The sequence below is a fragment of the Pholcus phalangioides genome, unplaced genomic scaffold (assembly GCF_987345545.1).
Source record: "Pholcus phalangioides strain wild (caught in Gottingen) unplaced genomic scaffold, Ppha-v1.0 ptg000013l_1, whole genome shotgun sequence".
Taxonomy (NCBI): Eukaryota; Metazoa; Arthropoda; class Arachnida; order Araneae; family Pholcidae; genus Pholcus; species Pholcus phalangioides.
This window is the reverse complement of record NW_028301606.1, coordinates 16,946,359-16,971,646: the sequence shown is the minus strand read 5'-3', so window position 1 is coordinate 16,971,646 and position 25,288 is coordinate 16,946,359. Positions and strand designations below refer to the sequence as shown.

Here is a 25,288-nt window from a genome sequence, read left to right as displayed (position 1 = left end):
TCCCGTTTTAATGAATACCGTTATAGCGAAAATCTCGTTTAACCGAACACTTTTTGAATCCCCCAAATAAGTTTACATGGGAACAATGCTAGGTAACTTGGAATTCCTTTATAACGAAATTTCGTTTTAACGAAGTGATTCCTCCGGTCTCTTGGCGTTCGTTATAACGGGATTCGACTGTATTTCCAGGTATATTAACAATCATTGTAACTCATATATGACTAAACGTAATTCATATTAAATAAATTTCACACATTCTTCTGAACACAATAACGAAGCAAACAAATATATGGAATGAACTTCATCAACGTTTTATTAACATATTTCTTTTTTGTATTTTTTTTCTCTGCACATTTTTTTTAATAGAACGAACACTTCTTTTTCACAGACGGTTTAATATGATGAATATTTACATAAACGCACATCGATGATCTAACAAAACATTATATGGGAAAAACAACTTCTTTTTTACATTAAAAAATACAAAACAAAAGACTTTATATCTGGAAGGATATAGAATATGAACGAAATTTCTCTCAATTTTTTTTTTATTGAAAATTCAAAATATTCCAGAGGGCATAGAGAAAATATAATAGTAGTGAGATGTATTTGTCATTCGTTTTGAAAGGTGTCTCTGCATCCTAGTTTTTTGTGATAGATTGATTACACTGCAGTTATGAATCATAGATACACAGATTCTGGCCCATTAGATATTTTTATTCGGCCTTAGAAACACAAGTGAAATTACATAGGGTGAATTTTTAAATTGTTTTCAATACATCAATCATTTATTTTTGGCCTTTCAAGTAATTAAGAATTTTCACTGCCCTTGAAGAACTAATTCAGCTCGCATTTACATAAATCTTGAAATAATTCAGCTTTTATAGGGGCTTTTCGTCAAGTAATTCATCTTTTACACTGGAATGAAATAATTCAGCTTTACACACTAGGGATCACAGAATTTAGTTTTTACACTGGGAATAGAAGAACTCAGCTTTCACACGGAGAACACATCTTAACACGGAATATGGTAACTAAACTTTTACATTGCCCTCGAAAAACTATCAAGATTTGGCAAGCAAAAAATAATCCAGAGCGAAGGCTCGTAAAACACTTGAAAAAAAAATTTCTCGAGTTCAAGTTTCCAAGACATTGGCGCTTGAAATTATGAAGAAAACGTCTTTTTTCGACCTATTTGTGCCACGAGTAACATCTAGGCCTATTATCGTAATCAATAGAGCACTTACATGGTAACTCCGACAGGCATTTAAATCAGCATAATGTTAACCTTTGATTGCAAGTCACATTGAGGTGTTCAATTGCGGTGATGATCAATACCTTACGAATAAAAATATTGGGTACACACACCCTTGAGCACTCTTTACTAAGCCCTGCTGTGCTCTCGCAACAGGTTGAAACAGGGCATTTAAAAAAAATTGCAAACAGGTGGGCAACGTTAGAGAAAGTGTTTTCAGTGTTGCGGTATTCATAATCTTTGGTAGAAAAACAGGAAAGGTCACGTCCTATGAGTGAACAGTTAAAGACGCCCGTCTTAATTGGTCCAAAAGAGACATTCAATCGTTGAAATGTTATCTAAAATGACCAGAAATATGCAGTAGTATTTCTTCTGCCCTCTGGACTCAACTAAACAGATACGATTTCATCTGCTCCAACAAGTGCTTATCGAATAATTTTGGCGCATTTATTCCAAAAAAATTTCTATCATAAAATAACAAGTAGTAATTTAATCAATTTAAATCAACTTTGTGATTTAAAGCCGGGATTACACTATAAAAGTTTTATAAAAGATCTTTTACAAAACTTGGAAAAAAAGCAACAAATTAGCCTATTGGTTACATTTGCTCGAATGTAATCCATACGCTTATTTGTTGCAAAGTACATACGTATTCGTTTCAAGTTCTATGGAAGAAGGTTTCTAAAACATTTATAGTTTTGTAATCTCAGCCAAAGAGGTTGATCAGCGTGACATTTACTCATAGAACAGAACTCATAGAAATAATTAATCACCCTCAATACAATTTGAAATATAATTTATTATGTAAGCTTCGAGAAGCATTCGAATGAGCAGACTAAATTTGACAAGTCAAACTTTCCGAGATCTCTTGCGCTCATCCTCTCAATAAGATTTCACAAGTGTTTCAATGCATACACAGATGGGAAAAAAATTAAATTGAAGAAAATTTAGTGAAATTAGATAATAATATCCGTTGTAAAAACAATGATTATACAGCAAAACCTGGCTAAATTGTCAGTAAAATCTTGAAAAATTGTCCAGATATAAATAATCTATATTGCGTGCATGTTCTTTTTAATAGTTGTTCAAAACTTGCCACAGTGAGAGTGACGAGTAAATAGTCAATTAAGACAAGGTTTATACTATGTAAGTGAGCTGATGATCAGAACCGTAAGGAGTGATAGAATTCGCCGAAACAAATTTCAACACCATATGATGTGGGGGTCAGAAAGCAAGCGACAAGCCACGGGAGGACGCTCTTTCGCAGAACTCGTTATTTAGCTGATACCGTTGTCGATGTCACGTCTGTACTGTAGCTGGTGGTCGCTTATTTGAGCATTTGTTGTAAAGGTTTCAATAACATAGATTCTTTGTTCCTAATTCTGTGGTGTTTGGTCAGAACATGATAACTCCAAAATGACATTGAGATATAAGCATTTTCATTGTAATTTAAAAATCAAAAATAAAGCATACACACAAATACAAATATCATACACCAACATGCTGTTTAGCCGTAGGCACGTATTTGTGCATTTATCTCACTTCTAATTAGTCATAATTAGCAAGACTTACTACTAGATCAAAAAGTCACTTTTTTGGTTATATCATGTTCTGACCAAACACCACAGAATTATTCGTCGTTACTGTGTTCTTCATTTTCAACACGCAGGCGCTTTATAGCGGATCGCCGCTTGCTTTCCAACCGCATATTGTATGGTGAAAGTTGTTTGTTTTGGCGATTTCTATCACCCTTTATAGTTCTGCCCATCAGTTTATTTACACCCTGTGTTTCATTACTATATTGCAGAAAATTCATCATCAAATATAGAGGCTAAAAATCAATAATATATTTGAAGTTTATACTTTCAATTAACGGGGAAAATGAGTGGATGATACGCATCTCGTGAAAGAAAGGAAGATTGATTATAGAAATACATAATTAAGAATTGTTTTCTTGCTTTTACAAATCTTCAATAGATGTTTCATTGGCGATTGAAGGAAATAATAACAGTAACAATCAAAATAGGCTTGAAAATTTTTTAAAACAAAAGTTCAGGACAGAGTAAAAGAACCGGTGCTCATCGTGGTAGGAATATAAAAGAAAAGAAACCCTTTTTGTGTGTGTGGCTGCTCCCAAGACGACGATTCACATCATCCAATACTTCTCGATCTTTCTGACCACCGGCAGGTGACCAGTTGATAATAATAAGAGAGGCAGGAAAGACGTTCTCGATGGTACTTCGATGTCGTTTCATGGCTTTTTTGTGAATCGCGGAAGCGTCTTTTTTCCCCGAATCGGTGGTGATGGTTTCATTTATTTTTTATATGTATATAGTTCTCTTACGCGTAAAAATTCACTGGAGGGGCATGTATGGCCAGTTGAAAGAGCTACCGCTGAGTAACATGTCCCTGATCAGTGTCTCTATGGGCGTTTTGCCGACCAGCCGCACGAAAAAGAGTTGTTCGATGACCTGGGAGCTAACAGTCCGTAATGACGGCAACCTCAGAAGGAGCTTGCCGAACCTCGTCGGTTGGTTTGGATATTGCGTCCGACAGTATTCTTCAAGAGCACACTGTGACTTCTCTTGGAGACTTTCGATGTGGTTGACGTCGGATAGGCCACAGGCATCTGCAAATATAAAAACAAGAGTTTTAAAAATTTGTTCATAGTTGTGAAAAACTAGAAATTTAAACATACTCGAATTTAAATAAATAATTTCCAGCAAAGATCAAAATGCTAACAGAGAAATGAGTAACAATTTTTCATGTGAAAATCAATAAAAATGTTTTTATAAAACTGCACCAATAAAAATGTGCATCCACATAACACATTCAATGTGCAAGGTGTCCTATAAGTTTGCGAATAGTTTAAAAGTTCGTAAAAATTAAAGGGAATTAACAATATGAATTCGATTTGGGTAAAAGTAATTCTTACGAAGGGATTTTTCCTTTTTGGTGCAGGGAAAAATTAGTTCATATTTCTGTTGATAGATGGCGCTGTATGCCAGTCCGGCAGGCGTGATTGGATTTGAACCTTTCTTCAATCTCATCTGCGTCCGAAACTTTCGTAAAGCTTCAGTCGGCTATTCGTGACTGAGACAAAATAACTTCACCACTAGTGCTTCATCTACCAATGGTCCAGATCACAATGAAACATAAAGTTCCAGTAACAGGAAACTTCAGAAATGAACTGTTGATCACACACCCTACTTTTCATAGGACTCTGATTTGCTCCATTACAATAACTTGCTACCATGAAGCACCCTCTATCAACAAAAATTTAAACTATTTTTTTTTCTTCGCCAAAAAAAAAAATCTTTCAAACATTTTAAAAGAAAATCATTAATTTATTTTTCAAATACACACATTTTGAATTATTTTTGTGGAATTAATTGCACACATAATGCTATTATGATTATTTAACCGAAAAAACCGTAAAAAAGTTCCGTTATATGTATTAGAAGAAAATTTCATTTCAACCGTGTCGACCAGGGGTTGTTGCCGTATCGAGAAAAAATCTAAGAGCCAACCAAATATATCAGGAGAAGTGCGTATTTCTTTTGCCTGAGCTGGTAATCGTACATAAAAACATTTTAGGTGCCAATGCTAATTTTTTATACAAATACAAGACCACAACATGCAAAATGCCCAACGAGGTGGTCGCTACAATGACCCGTTGCCTGGGATTTTTCAGAGCCCTGGTATTGACATTTCCTACAGAAGAATATAGGGACTAGTAGTGGCACTTCGGTATATGCCATGGGGAATAATATAAAATGAAAAAAAAAATGGAGGTACAACAAAAAAATGCAAGCAGAACATTTACGCAATGTATTTTTAAGTTATGCTACGGAATCTTAGTAATTAATTTCGGTTTGATGGTTGTGTAGCAGGGGTTTTCAATCGGTGGGACTTTGTCATGCTATTGGAGGCTTATAAAATGTGGTGCATGAAAATATACAAATTTGATATGCATTCAAAATCGTATACAAAATATGCTTCTAGGTATTCCTAGTAATGACTTTGAGCAATAATTTTTTGTGTGACGTGCAATGAAAAAGATCACAACCCATGTTATATTTGACTGAAATTCATATTACTGATTTTACTACCTATTCGAATTACAGCAATTTCTCGCGTATAAACAGCATATATTTGCTACTTTAAGATGTTTTTACAGTATTAATATACCAGAACTGGGCAAATCCCAGGCCCCGGGTCACCATGACAATATATATGACATTGGTTGCATCTTAACTTATTATCTTCAGTATTGGTTTTACACATGAAAATTTCTGGCTGCTGTTTTCATCACCAATAATCAATATTAAGAAATGAAAAGGGTCGTTGGTCACGGTTTCGTATGAAAAATGTTGATTCTTCGCTCGTATCTATAAACCATATTTCATATGACGCAGGAATATTTCCTATGAATCAATTTTCAAAATATTTATCTACTATTGCAATTTCTTAGGGGAAAAAAATTCTACAGAAAATAAGCAGAGGTCCAATCCACAACAAGAAATTCAAATTTCTTTCAAACATTTAATCCCCGCATTATACGCAGAAAATTACGACAGGTAACCAAACAATCTTTAAACGTAAAAAAAAAAAAAACCAATATAAATCTCTCTCTTGAAAACCCATTAAATTCATCCAAAGATAACAACTAAAATTGTCATAAGAACCTCTACCCAAACAACAATTTTTACGCAATCAATGAAGAATCACCCACAATATCTCGACATCCACGGCAATTTCTAGTAGAAACGTGAAGATAATTGGAAACTCGTTCTCCGCTGGCATTTAAAGGGAAATAAAAAAAAAATAAATAAAAGAAAAATCAAGAGAAGAACACCATAACCGCGTAAATATGTCATATATATATAAAAAAAAAGAAAATAACCAATAATAACAATAATAAAAGAAGAAAAACTCGCAAACAAAAGGTCAGAGATGTCAAACTATCCAAGGTTGTTTGTTCGAAAAACCGAACTTCTTTTATATCCGGGACTATATAATAAAAAATGGCTCTACGGGAACCTGTTCTTTTTTTTATACATATATATACTAAAAAAAATCTATACAAGTAAAATATTAATTTTTTTTTTACATAATTAGTTCAAGGATTGACGCTTAGAAATGAGGAAATATTATAACAAAACGTATATAGACAGACACGCGTTATTATGAGTTCATAACATGAAAGCTTCTCTCTCTCTCTCTCTACTTTTTTAACTATTATTATCGGATTCATTGGAAAGGCAATTCATCATCTTAGTTGCCGAAAGCCTTTTCTGATGAGGAAAAACTCGGAAATTGAATGTAGATGGATAAACAAGTTTTTTTTTTTTTCGAAGATGTATTAAGACGAATCTTTACATTCATCAGCTACAACCAGTTTTCAGATATAGATAAATAGAAGCCTTTTCCATTTTGTTTTCTACAGTTTTAATTTAATTATTCGCGATCTTTTCCAAAGATTAAAAAAAAAAAAAAAATTAGTTACACACGCACTCTATTAGTTGAAAACTTAAATGATGGTATATTATGGTTTTTTTTTCCCATGAATGTATGTTTATTTACTTGTTTTTCTGAAAATATAACCTGTATTGCCAGTTATAGCCGCTGGTGCTACTACCTAAACTAATTTACTTACCTGTTGATTTGCGGCCTTCGGTGTGTATAATGCGGAGAAAGGTGTTCGTTTTTTTTTAAAGGATTTTGCGATATGTATTTGTTTAGATTTATGAGGTTTCTAAATTGAATTTACCGAGATCCTTTTGATTACACGTGAAAATTATACGGATTCCTTCTCCATGTTCGTACTGTCAAATATCGAGGTTGTTTGTTTCGGTTTGTCCTTTCAAGTTTTCCACATTGATTTAGTAATAATATCCGTAATGAGTATGTGAGATCCTTTCAAGAATGTCCTGGATATTAGGCTTTTTATCCTTCTTCTAAATATTGAGTAGTGTAAAATTTAAATGTGAATTTTTTATTTATAAACTTCTTTTTAGGTCATAATTGATTTCTCATGTTCTTCCTGCAATGTGCTACCTAAAATCTTAAGTTCTCCCCTTTGTCTATTTTTTCCATTTCTTTCTCATTTTTTTAAAATAACAGTAGAGTTAATTTCCTTCACTTTCCTGTGTTTCTGTAATTCAATGTAATTTTATAGGGCATTATGTTTTTTGTGCTTTTTTTCAAGCAAATTGGGCTTCTATATCCTACATTTCTTTTCACACATTACTGCTAAAATCAATGCAAGGCCATTTCTAACCCACATTTTTAACATTTTTAATTTTGATACATTTTATATCTTCTCTATAATGAAATGCGTAAATTATTATTATTATTATTAGAATTATTTTTGATGCCTAAACCTGTTCACTTTTTTTAAAATCATTTTTTTAAATTAATTAATTTATTAATGTTGGACAATGGTATAAATGTGCATATGAGGAACAATCAGATATATGTGGTGTGTCTGTGTATAACATTGTGATGCTATCAACTATAAAGAGCCTCTGGTTCATGTAATAAAGTTGAATTTCAGTTTCATTAATGGGTTAATAACAACTACAATGATACTTATGATGCAATATAATGATTTAATGGACACCCATACGCGCATTATATACGAGTATTTTACGACAGCCAGGCTTACGTTCTGTGACATTGGAAAGATCTTCAACCACTGGTCCGCTGACCAATACCGTTTCGTGAGAATTTCCTACCGGTCCGCGAAATTTTATTTCGCTTAAATTCGCATGACCACTTCGTAATTTTAAATATAATGTGCATTATACCGTACCTCTAAATTTTATTTTTATTTCTGTCTAAGCCGTCAGCTGGTCTGTGAATTATTTCTCCCGTTTACATTGTATCCCGCTTATAACGTTTAAACGAAAAACCGTCAAAAAAAACGATGTGTGCGGAGAGGAGGGGAAGGGGGTGAGGGGAGACGCTGTAAACGCGAAATCTCGATGAATATTAGTGACAGTTGGGACCACATGCCAACGGCCATACCATGCTGAAAACACCGGTTCTCGTCCGATCACCGAAGTTGGGACCACGAAAATAAGTTGTATTAAGCAGGATCCACTGTATTTATTTTTTGCCGGTTCGCAAATTATTTCTCCTACATATATTTTTCTCATGATTATTATATTTCCCCATTGGCAAATCATGGCAAATCATTTCCCCATTAATTAATTTTTTTGACGGTACTCGGATTTTATCTCTTTCTCACATTCATTTATTTCCTTTGCTGGTCCGAAAATTATTTCCTCTATTTATTTTTTCACCCGACTAAATTTTATCGGTCCGCAAACTATTTCTACGTTTCATTTTTTCCCTGATTGCTGTTCCGCAAATTAGGTCTTCTAATTTTTGCCGGTTCTCGAATTTTTAATCACATTCATTCTTTTTTTTGCTGGCCCGTAAGTTGTTTCTCTGATTCAGCGGTTCTCAACCTTTTCTGACACGCGGAGCACTTTTAAGTGTATAATTTCTATGGCGGTACCGTTTAGGCCTCATTTCTTTGTTTGTTTATCAAATTTATTGATTTATTTTATTATTCTCGAGTGGCCGCGGAGCCCCTGGGAAGTGCACAAGGATCCCCAAGGGCTCCACGGAGCACCGGTTGTGTACCACTGTTCTAATTCATTCATTTTTCGTCTATCCACAAATTATTCAATTACTTTGACCGGTCCACAGTTTTGAAAAAAAGTCGGAACACTGATGAGAAAGTTGGAAACGACTGAAAATTGAAATGAGATGAAGCAGTTTCTATACTATCAATCGACACATGCAAAAGTCAGTGTTAAATTTAACAATGAAATCTTTTAATAAACCTAAAAAAAATCGAAACAAATGAAATTGAATATTAAAAAATTATGTACAGGACCTCCTGAAATATTTGGAAGAAATCTATCCTCTACTTATTGGACTTCTCTCACTTGTAAGCAGTTTTCGACATCATCTCATATATTATCTTAAATAGGGAGGAGTTCGTGTAAGAACGAACTCATATATGAAGAGAAAGAGATATAATGTATATTTTCTTAGCTGTCGACGAAACTGATTCATTACAGCTGTCTCGAAGTCAAAGAACAAAAAGTTATTACCCGTGCATTTAATTCTCTCCCTCTTTTCCTTCATTAACAGATTAAACTTCTCTATGGAAGAGCTCCTTTTCCATTAGAAATTATCATTTTCTACTTCTTTTTTTTTCTTCAGCTGTCAAGACAAGTTAAGATAGACTGTAAGAATGAATCCTAACTTTCTTGCATGCATAAAACCGGTCCGACATCATTCAAGACGGATGAGTTTTCTTGAATGCCTGACAATTCCATTCCTTGTGGCTAACGCATTTTCAAGGTGTTGCTATTATATCGTATTCTCAAGGATTTGATGCAAGAAAGAAAGATTTTTCAAATAATCGGGGAAAACCAACAAAATTATTCATGATGTTTTTTTTTAATATATCCATGATCTGTTTTAATATGAAAGTCGAAAATTGTAATTGCATTCGTCAAATCAGTGTCCCAAGTCCTTGGTGGGCGATGGAATGATCCAGGGGGGCGATAAAAGCTGCTGTTTTAGCATCGATCTTATTTATGGGTTCGCTTGAGTGGGGGGGGGGGGTGGTAAAAGAAAAAAAATTCTGTAAAAGTGAGCGATTGAACAAGAAGTTTCGTTAAATTAATACGAAAAACGAAAAAAGTCTGGAAATTCTCAGCATTTAGTTCGTGAAATCCCCGAAAATAACAAAAATCCGAAAAATTAATACGCAGCATAGATGTACCGCAGTGTAGTTATGTGTTTTTCAAAGGGTCTTGTGTACATCCCGAGTGAATCGAGGATCACGTGCTGCTACTGTGTCGTATGAGGCGATGTTTCTTCACGAAATGGCCCCTTTGCCTAGAAAATCAGATTTTGACTTTTAGACGGACACTCTGCAAGTATCGAGAGCCTTTTATATCATACATGCTTAACCCATGGCTCGTGGGCCGAATGTGGTCCTTGGGTCATCTGATGTGGCCCTTGACAAATAACCAAACCACTCAAGTAGCCCATGAAGGGATATAAATTCACTTAAATGGCCTGTGGTACATTTTCAGATCAGTCAAGTGGTCAGCGGCACGCTTCGAAATCACTTGAGAGGCTCGCTGCACACTCACAAATCACTTAAGCGAATCGCGACACATTTTTATAGATCACTTAAGTGACTCTTGGAACATTTGCAGATCTCTTGAATTGCCCGCGACACATTTTCAAATCACTCAAGCGGACCGCGGCACACTTTCGGATCACCTGAGTGACTTGTGCCACATTTTTAGAAGACTCAAGTGGCTTGTGGCACGCTTCCAGATCACCCAGGTGATCTTAGCACATTTACAGATCACTGAATTGCCCGCGACACATTTTCAGATCACCTGAGTGGCTTTTGGAACATTTACAGATCATTTAAATTGTTCGCGGCACACTTCCTGATGACTCAAGTGGCCCGCGTCATCTTTTTAAGATCTCCCGAGTGGCTCGAGGTGCATTTCCAGATAACTCAAGTGGCCCGAGACAAGGTTCAAACCGATGAAGTGGCCCGCACTCCACAAAAGGTTGAGCACCCCTCATTTATACCAAGCATCAGAAGAAGAGTACTCATATATATGGCACCTCTGACTTATTAATTTATCTATTTACCGCGTTTCTGAAAAGTGAAAGAGGCTCAGCGTATGCCGGAATCCGGTTCAGCATAGTGTGAATTCCTGAATGCGCAAATTGAATGAGACGGTTTAATTAAGGAGTAGCGAGCTTTTATGCTTCAAAGAGCACCGTGGTGTATGCGAGGAAAAGATCTTATTTGCTTTCCTGAAGGGGTGAGGGGGGGGGGGGGAACAATATCTCCGTGTTCCGCAAAAAACTTTCATTTTACACAAACACTGATATTAATGTTTGTATTCTTCCTGATGCATTGATGGGTAATGCATCAAGAAGAATGCAACGTAAGATAATGCATACAATTTTATATTTCTTGTCTGTTATGGAACTACAGTATAAATTCAGCCATTCGCAGGAGTATTTAGGGTCTTTTACACGTCTGTGGAATAAAATATTTTATCAAATATGTCATTTCAATCTTCCACGAGCTTCAAGTTATAGAAGACTTTTCTTCGCTGTCTCTTAACTTTAGCTAACTGCATGTGTTACCAAAACAAGGCCAGGGCTATGGGACTCTGCCCACTACTCTGTAGATAAAATTTTGGAAAATACTGTACGACAACAGGCTATATACTGATACGTATTAAATATTTCAATATTGCGTTGATATATAAACAGCGTGGTTAAAGCTGTTCGAAAAAAGTGGGGAAAATATTTGTTTTTGATTCCTTGAATTTTATCAAGAAATTCTGAAAGTCGAAAAAATGTTTTTCCCGTAAGGGAAATGTACCTAATATCGCACACATTGCGAATGCAAAAGCTCTTTCAGATTTGAATTTTGTATTGAGGAATAGCTGCATATGGAAGTTGAAAATGTTGCTTATTTGCTGATGAAGTACTTTTGTAACTTACCACAAATTCTAGTTATAATCTGCATCCTTGTTTCTTAAACATTTAGAAAACACTTAAATCAAATTTTAGAGCTAGGCTCAAATCAACAGAAGCTGAACAGTTGCAAACATGAACTGACTCAGGTTTACGCCAGCTTGATTTGAAAAAAGAAAAGTAAATATAAAAGTAGGCTGTATACGAAAGTAATACAAATATCGCATTCCGCGGCGTTTGGACTACTTATTGTGTACAATATTTGGCATATCTCCACGAAAAGTAACGACTGCTTCAGACAGGTTTAAGCATATGATAAGTTGGCCGAAACTTGGATTGAATCAAACTAGAGTACAAGAGCAATGTTTTGATCACACTTCGGAACTTTTGCTTACCTTTGTATTTTTAATACGTAGCTGAAGTTTAACACCTAAGCGCCGTCCTACCCACCCGAAACATCGTATGTCACCGTCATACGTACCAGTACATAGCAGCGGCCAACTGCATATCTTAATTTATTAATCCATTACATTATTTCACGAAACTTTGCACGTTTGGTATCATTCGAAAGAGGAATAATGTGGCTTTGTACAATCATAATTATATTATTTTCATTTATCATATTTTATTGTGAGTGATGAACGTTAGCTACTTGGACACGCGAGGAGAGATCCGAGATGTTATTTTAAAGAATATGTTTTAGCTTTCACTGAGTTAAAACACCCTGAATAATTATTATTGTAAAGAGCGTGTTAAAGCCCCTTTGAGCTAAAATGTCCTGTATAATTGAGTTAGTAGTTCTTTGTTACAGCGAAGAGCCTGTGCTATAAATCCGATTTTTAACAGCCGTAGAAGTGAAAAAAAAAAAAAAATCAATTCTACCAATAAAAACCATGAATTCTTAAGTAATGCAAGTGATAGCATACAATATTGATAAAATATTTTTTATAAATGTGAAATAATTCAAATTAATTCAATGACTAATTTAAAAGTTATAATTTTTTTACTAAACATCAGCGAAAACCGACGATTCCATTTAAATATCTTCCACCCTACGAGATAGGATTCATTTGAATTCTCCTCCGGGCTTGAGGGGTTAAATTGAGAAATATGTCATGAGTAAAAAATTTGAAGTTGCATATCTCAATACATCCGCACTGTATCAATGACAACTCAGAGCTGAACCAGTTCATGAAGGAATAAGTTGAGACAATCAACACTTGAGTTCCAGCGCCCACATCGATTGAATACCAAGCGATGCGATATTATGAGATATTTGACAGTTTCTCCCATCAGCCAAACTTTTCTATTTGTGCACTTTCGACCAGAGTGAAATTACAAATATAAATAAGGAATAAAATATATAGGAAATTCTATTATATTTCGAATGGTTTCATTTGCAATCGAAGGATCAATTGAAATTATCTATTTGAGAAAAAGATAAATCCAGATAATAAAGATAAAATGCAGAATCTTTTGGGTTATTCGTAATCTCAGTTTCAAGAGATCAATTATTGAGACTGTGTTGATACTTGTAAAGGCACATAAGCTTAAGTTGAATGATAGCTATCATTTTCCTATCTAACTGGGAAAATATGGTGATTTTTGGTCTTGAACTATTTTTCTTGAAATTACATTTCAATTGTTAAGGAATCAATTTTATTATATTTGATAAAATTTGCTTGTGGCATCTTATTGATTTTAAAGCCTATTGTTAGTGATATTTCTGCTCTTGTTTTACATAAAATAGAAGATATCATCTTTTCAAACAACGCCTGTCTTTATATACAACATGCAGGGTGGTAAGGAAAATGTTCACAAACTAGGCCACATTATACTAGGTTTTTACTAGGGTGAACCTTTGATCATAGAAGCATACTTCGGAATATAAATACTCAGGTATACGTCATCCGTGTTCCAACAGGTTGTATAGTTATAAAAATACAAAAACTAACTTTTTATACGGACACCCTGTCCTCAAATACCAAATTCTTTTCTGAAGAAAAAAAAATCCATGTTTCTAAGTACAATATTCGCTGAAACATTTGGATTCAAAAATCAGAGAAAAATTGGGGTGGAACAGCAAAAACTAACACAGATAACGCTTCTTTCCCTTATTTATGCTTTTCTTCCTAACTTCCTTCCGATTTCTCAGTTCAAATATCTCTACGAATATTGCACTTAGAAACGTGCATTTTTGTTGTTGGACTCAAGAAAGATATGGCAACAGCTTTCTAATTGTGCTTTTGAAGACAGAATGTCCATATAAAAAGTCAGTTTTTGTACTTTTACAAACAACTGTACAACCTCTTCTAACATGAATGACGTATCTGAGTACTTCTTGTAATTGGAAGTGTGCCTCTAGGATCATCGCTTCGCCAGTTAAATGTGGCCTAGGGACACTTTCCTTACTACCCCGTATATATAATCTTCAGGTTTCAATGCTTTGAACAAAAAAGTTAAATTTTACGACCAACGATCATTAATATTCAAATCCAACTTGAGACGTCATCTCGATTTTTTAACAGAGACGTACATTAGACAAAATATAGACAGAAGAACTGTCAAGCTTAGATAATGAGTAATTCAACCTTATAATAGCATTATGTAAGAGCGATTATAAAAGACCAGCAGGGGGTTTCCAATATATATTACCACACAACAAAAGGGAGAAAACACGGTCAACGTGAAAATTCGAGGATAAGAACGTGGCTTTATGTAACACACCGATTACAAGAAAAACGATCTTCATTCTTTTATTTTCTGATCTCGCACCGACTCTTTGTGAAAACGAGTCTAAAAAATAGAAAACAAAAAACGTCTTACACATGACTTGAATATTAACAAGTTTTCTTCATCGGTATCTATATGATAATGAAGTATCTTTACGTTCGAATATATACGTTTCATCACGATCTAAAATGACAAGATCTCGATATTTTTCCCTCCTTAATACGAACAAGAAACAAAAAACACAGTCCAGGTGTGCATCTCCTATACCCTACCTTCAGAGTGTGCAAGATTTCCAAAAAAATAAAAAAAAATAAAAAATGAAAATTTTTCATGGCCGTTTTGAGGACGACGATGTAACATGGATGAAAAAAGGGAGGGAATGAAAATTCCGTAAGTAATTGAATTTAACAACAATGGGCCTATTTAGGGCAGTGACGCTCCATAGTTCGAAAAAAAAAAAAAAATAGTATATAATAAGATAATAGAAGAAAGTATGGTGATCGGGGGGGAAATAGAACTAGTTAAAGTCTCTGTAAAAATGTGCCGAGGATATGATGAAGAAGGAGAAGGTGAACATGAGGTAAAATGGTATTGTGATTAAAGTCTGTACAAGAAACGTGAGCTGAATCTTAGGCTGCTGTTGCTGGGCCCCCAGACTCGTTTTGTTATATCACTACGGCTTCTTAGACGGATGGACTCACGTTCTATAGGTACGTATGTATGTGAGTGGAAGGTTAGTCTGGCACAGAATCGTGATATATTGCGAGTTGTATACTTGGGCGGTGATGTTTACTGCGTAAGATAAATAGATAAGTCGTGTCGTGCCATAATTGGAAAAATTAGCATCAGTTATTTCGTGTTTCTCTCTCTCTTCGGACGGTTTTTTTTTCTATCTTCTTCGAAAGGATAAGGCTTTCGAAATAAAGGGCTTGCCCGTATAATAACTTACACAATCAATTCAATTTTTATTGTATTTTTTTTAGTAACTTGGAACTTTGAATGATTGCCGCTCGGCTTCAATTTTCTACCCGATTTAATGTGTGGTGGTACCTTTTCTATTTTTTAGTGAGATAAAAGGGGGGGATGTACAGAGATATTAGAGTTTTTTCTAGTTGGTACGTATATGCTACTTCCAATCGAATTGAAAGAGTTCAGTCAACTGAGAGTAGATCAGAGGCAAATTAGCAAATAAAAATAAATGAATTTTTGAAACATCGTGTTGGATATCAAATGATTCAGTCACGGTTTAAAAATAGGTTTCATAAAACTATTTTTATTGAAGTAAGTTGGAGTTGTTTTTCGCACATTTTATAAATTATCAAACAAATATGGGAGTATTAAACTATTAACTTATACTGGTTTTTGCTAAATATTGGCTTTTTATATCACGGTTGAAAAATATCAAATATCTTACATTAGATATTTTACAGAGTGGGCTCAAAAAGAAACAGACAAAGACATTTTCGACATTTCATAAAAAAATCAATATCTTATCAACGTAGAAAATTACTTTAGTGTGCTATTTTTTAATTAAATTTTTGAAAACTAAGTTTCTTGAAGTAAATTATGTGTTTTATAAACGTGTAATATATTCACTGGACAGATATCCAAATATATGCAATCATGTAGTTTTAACCAAATACATCGCATCCTAATCAATACTAACACAGCTGCGATGATGCCACATTTCTGCTATGTTGCACTTAGAAGAAGCGTTGGTACAAAAAATCCTCGTTCTCTGTCCTTTATTAGGTGATCTCATCATTCTTCTAAATTAGCACGGCTTGCATGTGCATGGCGAACAATTTTTGAGGAAAGTAAAGTCGGCATCATCTTTGTGCAGTTACGTGGTGCATTTGTTTTCCCTACCCTCAAATACACGATCATGACAGTTGTAAAGAGCGTTGACGAGGATAACTTGAATTATCCTCGCCGCTGTGGTGGTCGAGTGGTTATAGTGACGGACTCGCGATGCGAGGATCCGGGTTCGAACCCCACAGTGGTGGTCGGCTGAAGTTGGTTTTCTGTGGTTCCCAACTTCAAGGCGCAAATGCGAGCCGATCTCCCCGTTAAAAAGTCTCGCCACAGAGAGCAACAGTCCTACAACGATAAATCATTCAATCATAACACTTCACTCATAGTTAGAAAAACTGGTGGCAGATGGCAGCACTACACATAACAAGCATTACAGAGAAACAAATCTTCACGTCAGGTTTCACTACACGTACACGCACATTCCCGCATGTACCGATTCGTTGAGAGTTCCGCGGGGTGGGGGGGTATATGTGTGGTGTAGCAGTAGTAGGTAGGGCTCGGGGATCCATGATGTTCTTAAGTCAGCCACCTCGTTGGGCAATTTGCCTGTTGTGGCGTTGTATTTGTATTTGTATTTGTATATTTGGCCAAAAAACTAGATTATCGCATCCATATCTGCCGAGTGACAAGGGTATGCACATAGGACATTCATATTGCCATATAAAATATTTACAGACATGCAGTACAAACTCATTGTGTGTGTGACCAATTTTTCACATATATTCGTAAATATTTTTTTCCGATTTTCAGCCGTCAAGAATATATTTTTTTTTAATTTACGTACGTCTTTTATAGGAAATAAAGTCATTTATTTTCACGTGGCAAACATCGGAAAGTCAGAACTTTTCGGCGAAAAACAGACTGACCTACATGCGTTGGCTTTCCAATAATATGTAAATAATTGAGTGCATATGCTGCTGAATTGTTGAAGAGCATGTGCTACCGCGGGACATCAAACAACAACAGGCATCTTTCAAGACAATGTTGACGAGACCTTTCGGGGGAACGGAGTGGGTGAAGAAATGATCGAGAAGACGGACGGTCTTATATAGGAAAGGGCCAATCGAGGGCGTGGTCGTCTTCTCCACAGTGAAAATCAGAAAATGGAAGGTGTATGTATGCGTGTGTATCTCAGAAAGAAGAGAATGAACACAGACAGAATACGACGTGGTTGCTTCTCTCATCACGAAATCAATGACGTCAACGGAATCAGAAAGAGAGAGAGAGAGTACGTATGTGTGGTGCGAGCGAGGGCACGGCCAAAACATCTTGCAGCCATCAATACTGTCCAGGACAGCACACTACATGACAACCGACCAGGACGGTATTCTAACATCCTCCACGCCTTTTTGCTGTCCACCAGAGCATTTGGAATTCAGTCTGACGGCACAGCGCGTTCAGACACACACACACATACACGCGCTTCCCACGGAGTACGTCCCTCGCGTATACGTGGAACACATTGTCCTGCTGCACCCGAGGTTTTCGAGTAATTAGTGAATATTCCGGAGGAATCGGCTCCTGAAAATGAAGCAGTGGTAGTGGTGGCGAGAGAAAGACAGCAGCGTATGTCCAAGAGCGTGGGGGAGATGTCGGATTCCACGGTGGTGGTGGTGGTTGTGGCCACGGGTTCGAAACAGAGTGAAGCATATCCGATGGTATTCTATATCTCACTGGCTCGTCTCTCTCACTCTCTTCCTCAGCACTAGCAGAATTCTAATTGCTCCGTCGGTATTTATTATCGGTGGGATAAGGGTTTGGTAAGAGAGAGAGAAAGGGCATATGTGTGCGCTAGAGAGAGAGAGAGAGAGAGAAGAGGGTTGTAGATGGTGGAGGACGCAATTAGAAGCACAAGGAATCATGTAATATTTCACCCGCGGGAGCTGAAAAATTGCTTTATGCGGGGCGGGCGAATGAATTAGAAGAGCAAGAATGATTCCCGCCTTCTGCTTTTCGTTTAGGTCGATTCTGGAGATTGTTCTAGAATCGGAGACGAAGAGAGAGAGAGAGAGAGAGAGCGGGTAGTAAATTGTATCCCTCCACGAAAATGCAAGTGGATTTGATTTATTAATCGATGTACATACATACACACACATACACGCCGCGTACATATCTTTGTATAACTACGTTCGAAGTACTCTTTTACGTAATGTAGGGTTTATAACTGGAGATGTTAGTACGTTGAGGGATTATCATCCGGGTATTGTAACGGAACACGTGACGTGAATCTCGCTATTAATCAACGTTGTCTTTTCCTACGCGAGAGGAGGAGGTGGTGGAAAAGCCCTCTCTCACTCTCTCTTGTAATTCCGTAATAACGTACATTCGAAAATAATTTAATTTGTTCCAAGACCAAGCGAGTATTTTCCTCCTCCGGCTGCAGTTTCTGATTATGAAATAATGGCATTAGCAGCAAAACTGTTTTAGTCATGAGTGTGTGTAGAGATTATTTCCTTCTGATGTCAACCGTATACCAGTTGATTTTAAAACACAAAACACGCGTTTATGAATATTCGCGAATTCAAAACGAGAGAGCGTGAGAGCTATCAAATTTAATGAATTTCCGATCATCTCCGATAATGATTTCCAATATCAACTTTCACTTTGCATTGGAAATTCGGAAGCGTGATCTTCAGTTTTGACGATTGAATCAACGGTAATGATCTGAAATATGTGATTTCCGCGAATCGAGTGGTTTGTTCATTCCGTTTTAATGGTTCCTCCAGTAAATTAAATTACTTATTAATTAAAAAATTTTTGGACAAGTATCGTAGCGTATTTTAAAAGTGGAAATGACGTAAACCGCAGAGTTTAATAGAGACAAAAGATAATTTCGAGGGTTAAGGAGAAAAATACGTTTAAAATTTAAAGCTTTTGGTTTCGATTCAAATGATCACAGAGTTTTCAGCAATTATTTCCTTGACTAAAACTCCTGAAGAAAGAAATATAATTCAAAATCAAAAATATCAAATCATCCAAAATGTATTTCGAGAGTTTCTGTTATTTTCTTTTCACAGAATCTTTCCCCGACTTCTATCAAATATTTCCACATTTTCTAGACTTTTGTCTCATATTTTACATTTTTTGTGACCATTCTTTCTACTCTCCTGACTTACGAAGTTGCTGGGAACCCTGGATCAAAACCATTATACTAGTGTTTCTACAAGTGTGATTCACTAATATTTGTCAGTGGATCGCGGAGAGCTGGAGGTATTAATTTATGTGTCTATTTATGCTTTAAGGTGGTTCTTTTATAAGTGAAAGTATCTATCAAATTATTCTGGGGAACCACGGATGAACCATGTATTAGGTTAAGGAGCCGCGGCTAGACAAACGTTTGAGAATCAGTGCATTATACTCTTCTGAACGCTACTGCCGCATGATAACGGAAATTTATTCAAAACACTAGGAAAAACTTTCCGAGAGTAGTCTTTTCTGCATAGATTCTGAAATTGCTATCGATATCCACTCATACTCTACAAATATCATTCTTCAGACATCATCTGTAGTGATGACGTGTAATCTTGTGGTTTTCACGTAAATCTAGTAAAAACATGAATTGAAGTGGTCAGAACAGTAAAATTTTGAAAAAGAAAACCGTCTTAAGATTTTCGCATAGAGAGCTTCAAATAATATCTGCGCAATTCATTCATACAGCGGAACCCGGTTAACACGAAAGGAACGAAGAAATCTAGAATGTGCTGCGCCAAGGGTGGGGGCTAAAAGGGCTCCAGCCCTTGGGTTTGGGACGATTTTGCTATCGTTTTTTGCTTTTTTCACGCTATAAATTCATCACTAAAGGCCGTGGAAGTCTGGTCTGGGGAGCCGTCAAAAAGATCCCAGAATAGGGGCCTGTTCCAGGATGTGGTGGGGGGGGGGGCATGGTACTGGCTCGTGTTAGTCGTTATTTTTTGAAATTCGTGAAATATATCCACGTAACATCAAACACAACTTTCAACAAAAGGAAATGTCATTTCAACATTTGAATGAATGTCAGAAAAAATATAGGGAGCAGGTGGAAAACATGAATGCGCGTAAAAAGCTATTCATTTTTTATCAGGTTTGTGACAGACTGTGGTAAAAATGACCAAAGGCCAAAGAAAGTTCACTTCATCCTAAATTGAAAGAGACAAGGCCGAAATCAACGCTTTGGCCTGGAGGTTCATTCGACAAATGGTAATTCTTTGTGTAACATCACTGACTCGACTCCGAGTACCGAGCTCGGAAATAGTCAAGTGGAAAATTGACGCACTTGCCCATTTAATCCTAGAGATTAAATTAGAGAAAATTAGAGAAAAGAATACAGAAAAACTTACTCGCGCGTATTTACCGAACATTTCATTTGATTGATAGTGATTAGTTGACCAACTTAAAATCCATAATATCACTACAGAAGAAAATTTTAAGGCTAATTTCTAATTCACTATTATTTCTAATGACTACTCCTTCCATCACTCTCTTCCAAAAAGAATAGAAATCCTACCGCTTAGATATTTTATTTTACTTAGACATTTATCATATTTTTATAAATCTCTGTTGTTTCTCTTTAAACGTCAATACTCGCTACCATTAATATCCACTCGATCATTTGCAAAAAAAAGTTTATTAAAATAAGGAACACTTCTCTTACCTAAAACCTAAGTTTTATAATTCCCTTCCCATTGGAGAGAATTATGCCCTCTATATACCTATAAAAAGTACCTCAAAAGATATCTTCTATCTATTGATGATATCTCCGTGCACTTTCAATTTTTTTTTAAACATTTTTCCCCCTCACTAATTGAAGTTATAATTTTTTTCCTTACATTTATCAGCATCTTAAATATTTTTCCCTTTTACGACAGTAGCTTAATTATTCAAATCATACATAACAGCACTTAGAAACATGTAATTTTTTTTTTTTTTTTGTTAGCCTCAAGAGAAACGGCAACATCTTTCTGATTGGAAGTTAGAGCACAGGGTCCATATTAAAAATGTAGATTTTTTTTATTTTGTTACACACTGTATTTTCACTCTCAAAACTGATACAGGGTAATTTTCGAACGCGTAGTTGAGCATTTTTTAAATTGGAATCGTACCTCTACGGCGGATGGTTGATGAGATAAAGGTCGTACTAATACTTACAGGACACCCTGTATATAAATGGGGTATACAGATATTTTTTCCCCCCTTCACACATTGTACTTTTTAAAGAATCCAGTATCTGACAATCTTGCTCACTTTGGATGACAGTTCTCTCCATTTATTTTATGTTTGTAAATTTCTTTTGTTAAATAAAATAAATCAAAATTGTGCTGAAAACATTACACTTCTAATGCAATTAAATAGTGTATAGAAGATGGGTTTAGAAACGCTTGTATTAGATATTATCCCGTATTAAACGAGTTAGACAGTGGTATTTTTTTCAGGTATTTCACGAACATACAGGGTGTTCCATGTGTTCGTAAATAGTTTGAAAATTCATGAAAATTGAAGGAATTAGTATATTTGAATGTGGTTTGAGAAAAATTTCACTCTCTCAAGAAAGAGGATTGATTTTTTCGTACAGAAAAAAAATGAAGTTTTTGTCGATAGAGTGTGCTGCACGAAAGAAAAACACTAGAAATATGTAAATCAGAGTCGTATAAAATGCGGGGTGTGCGGTTAACAGGTAATTTCTGAATTTTCCTGTTACTGGCACTTCATAAGCTATGTTGAATAGTGGATAAAGCACTGTTAGTGAAGTTGTTTTACCTCAGTAGCGAATCGCCGGCAGAAGCTTTACGAACGTTTCGGACTCAGAATAGATTGAAGAAAGTTTCAGATTCAGAATTCTGTCAATTACTTTCATTCAGCGCTCTCTATCGACAGAAATTTGAACAATTTTTTTCTGTACCAAAAAAATTTCTCCTTCGTGGGATTAACTTTTTCGCAATCACTCTTGCCGGATTGATTTCTCTGGCCATCTATCTACAAAAATGTGAAATAATTTTTTTTCAGTTCTTTTACAAACCTCCCCCCCCCCCCTTCGCGAAAATAACTTCTTGTACAAATTCCTTCAATTTTTATGAATTTTCAAACTATTTACGAATCTATGGGACGCCCTTTTCAAATAATCTAAATAAATGAAAGAAAGAAACATCCTTAAAAAAAGTGTACTCAAAATAAAATAAAAAATCTCATACGCAAGTTTTTCAATATTAGAAAACAAAAAAACAACACAGCGAGTTATCGAATTCTTTCCGGTACAAAGCCCCGGGTAAAGCCACCAACAGCTTTAAGAGCGATTTCTCCCAGAGAAAAGGCAACTTTAAAATATATAAAGAAAAAGGGAGGGGAAAAGGCAAACTATCACCAAGAGATGACTCCAAAAAAAGTCATTCCATTGTCCCCCGCTGGCCCTGTTATGTTGCTCTGTCCTATCTTAAAAACTCTTTTGTCATTTTTTTTTTTGTTGAAATTCACACTAACTGATACTAGAAGATAGCAAGCCAGACACACACATCACACGCTATCTCTCCCTCCCTCCCTTACAAACATTAAATAGAAAAATAAATAAATATTCAACGGGAAAAACAAAAAAAAATGGGGTAGATGTCTGAGAACTTGTCAAGTCAACGACTGAAGTGATCCATCCTTGATCACGAGGTTTATCTCGGTAAATCCAACCTCCGACGGAATTTCTGCAAAAGATCACGCAGAATATATATATATATATATATATATATATATATATATATATATATATATTTTCTGCCCAACCTTCGCCCTGAAAAAAAAGGAGGCGATTTTTTTAGGAAGAGAGAGAGAAGGCCGCTCTTATACAGAGAGAGAGAGAGAAGATCTCTTCGGCCAAACAAATGGTGAGATTATACGGTGGCTGATGCCACGACTTCTATTTTTATATATTTTTTCATCACCCGACACATAGTCTTTGGAGATTTTGTGGGTGGATTCGTACATTCATCATAGTTCCTCCCTCGTTTAAAAGTTGTGTTCGGATATATTTCCCCCCCCCCTCTAAACCATTCGTTGACTGTCGATTCCTTTTCGGGTTTATTTTATGAATGTGATCCGTCATTACTCCCCGCTTATCCTTTTCTATCATCCTTATAATATTCCCACGTATAATGAAAAATAATTGACGCAATATCCCAAAGGGGAAAGGGGATGATTTAAGGTATTATCTGAGGGAATATGGGTATCGGTGAAGTAAAAAAAAAAAAGGAATGACTATTGAATTTGAATTTTTTTATATATTTTTTTAATTATTGTGGTTAATATTTATTTCCGAAATTACAAAATAAATTTGAGTATAGTACAGATTTTGAATTTATTGGTAATACGGAGAAACCTTTTGACATCCTGCAGATGTTACGGTCAAATAATAATTAGGGTTTATTTTAAAAGCAACAATATGAACCCTTTTTATTACGGTCATCCCCGGATTTATAGAAAGATTTATTTTGCCCGCAGGTGTCCATAAAAGAGGAAAATACTATGTTTACTGTAATTATAACATTAGAATATATAATGAAACAGCCATTGTAAAACCAGAATGAAAATCACAAAAATAAAGACAAAATTTTTATACTACGAAACATTCGAAAAATTTTACTCTTATCAACTCAACTGATCACTAAATTCTAATTACAGTACGTTTTTATACTTCTAATAGTAAACAACCTGCTATAGTTTTGTTATTAATCAATTAGAAATATCATTAGCAGAAAACACTTATTATTATATGTACGTATACTTTTAAATCTCATAATCTACATATTCATGTACAAAATCATGTTCAGAGATTGATCATAGATCATTATAGTGAAATCACGAATATCATGAAGGCTAATCAGAATAGAAGGCAAATAAAGTAAAATCCCCTTTAACGAACACCTCTCAGATACGGTCACCCCTCTTTTACGACCGAATAAAAATTTCCCTTTATATAATAAAAGTATGCAACTCCCCTCTTTTACGGACGAATTTTTTTGTCCCACCAGTGTTCACAAAAGAGAGGCTTTACTGTATATTGTGCAATACTAAATGTGAATGAATCCTACAAGAATTTCAGAAATGGTTACTCGAGTTTCCTATTAGGGAAATTTCAAACGTATGATTTAAATAGGAATCATAATATACTTAATTTTCGAAAATTATGATTATCTGATTGTGTATTTTTTTTTTTTTTCTTGTCTGATCGCTGTGAAGACTATCCGTAGTTTTGTGGAAGAGCCCCCCAGTCTCCAAAGACGGGTGTCACTTCGAACTTAGCAAAGGGATCCAACTAAACAAATCCATCCAGCTGCTCGGCACCACGAAGATTTGTGGCCGTAAAGCCCCGGCTTTGTGAAGGGATATAGATTTAAGCAGTGGTCACATCATCAAACATTTTTTCCCTCTACTTTATCGGGCGAGTTCTGCTCCCAAGTTAAGCCCACCTAGGCTTATGTGCGAAGGACCTTTTTTTGACTTCTCTCTCTTACTCTCCATACATATTTTTTTCTATCTACCGATTTTTTTCCCCTCGATTTACTCTAAACTTTTTCACGATCGACGTCAGTTTTTTTTTCTCAAGTTTATAAGAGACATATTTTGGGAACGAAATATTGAATCGAGACCATATGAAAATAATCTGATCCGATATTTTCGGGTGCAACAACGCAAATAAACGATTTGAAAAACATTTCCAGATCGTTCCTCATCTCTCTGTCTCTCATATTGGATCTCTGTAAATAGTTTTTATTAACAATACTGGAGATATTTATTCATCTCTTAACGGTTTTAATCAATTATCCTGGTGAGCTAATCATGATAGTTGATTGGTTTCTTCTTTGTACCTTATGAGCAATTTGGAAATCTCAATCGACAACTGATCCAATAACCGATTTTTGGAAACAAATCTTGCTGCTGCTGTGCGATCGTGTGGGTATCGTGCTAAACCCTCGCCAT

General features: G+C 35.5%; 1 protein-coding gene across 2 annotated transcripts in view; it reads right to left on the bottom strand.

The window, feature by feature from the left end:
- Nucleotides 1–294: 294 nt before the first annotated feature.
- The window catches only part of svp (COUP transcription factor 2), a 132,341-nt gene continuing 107,347 nt past the window's right edge, over nt 295–25,288 (bottom strand). For both annotated transcript variants that reach the window (XM_089240816.1, XM_089240817.1), the window contains exon 3: nt 295–3,884. In XM_089240816.1, coding sequence (XP_089096942.1) covers nt 3,610–3,884 — 275 coding nt within the window. In that variant the 3' untranslated portion in view covers nt 295–3,609. The remainder of the gene's footprint in view (nt 3,885–25,288) is intronic.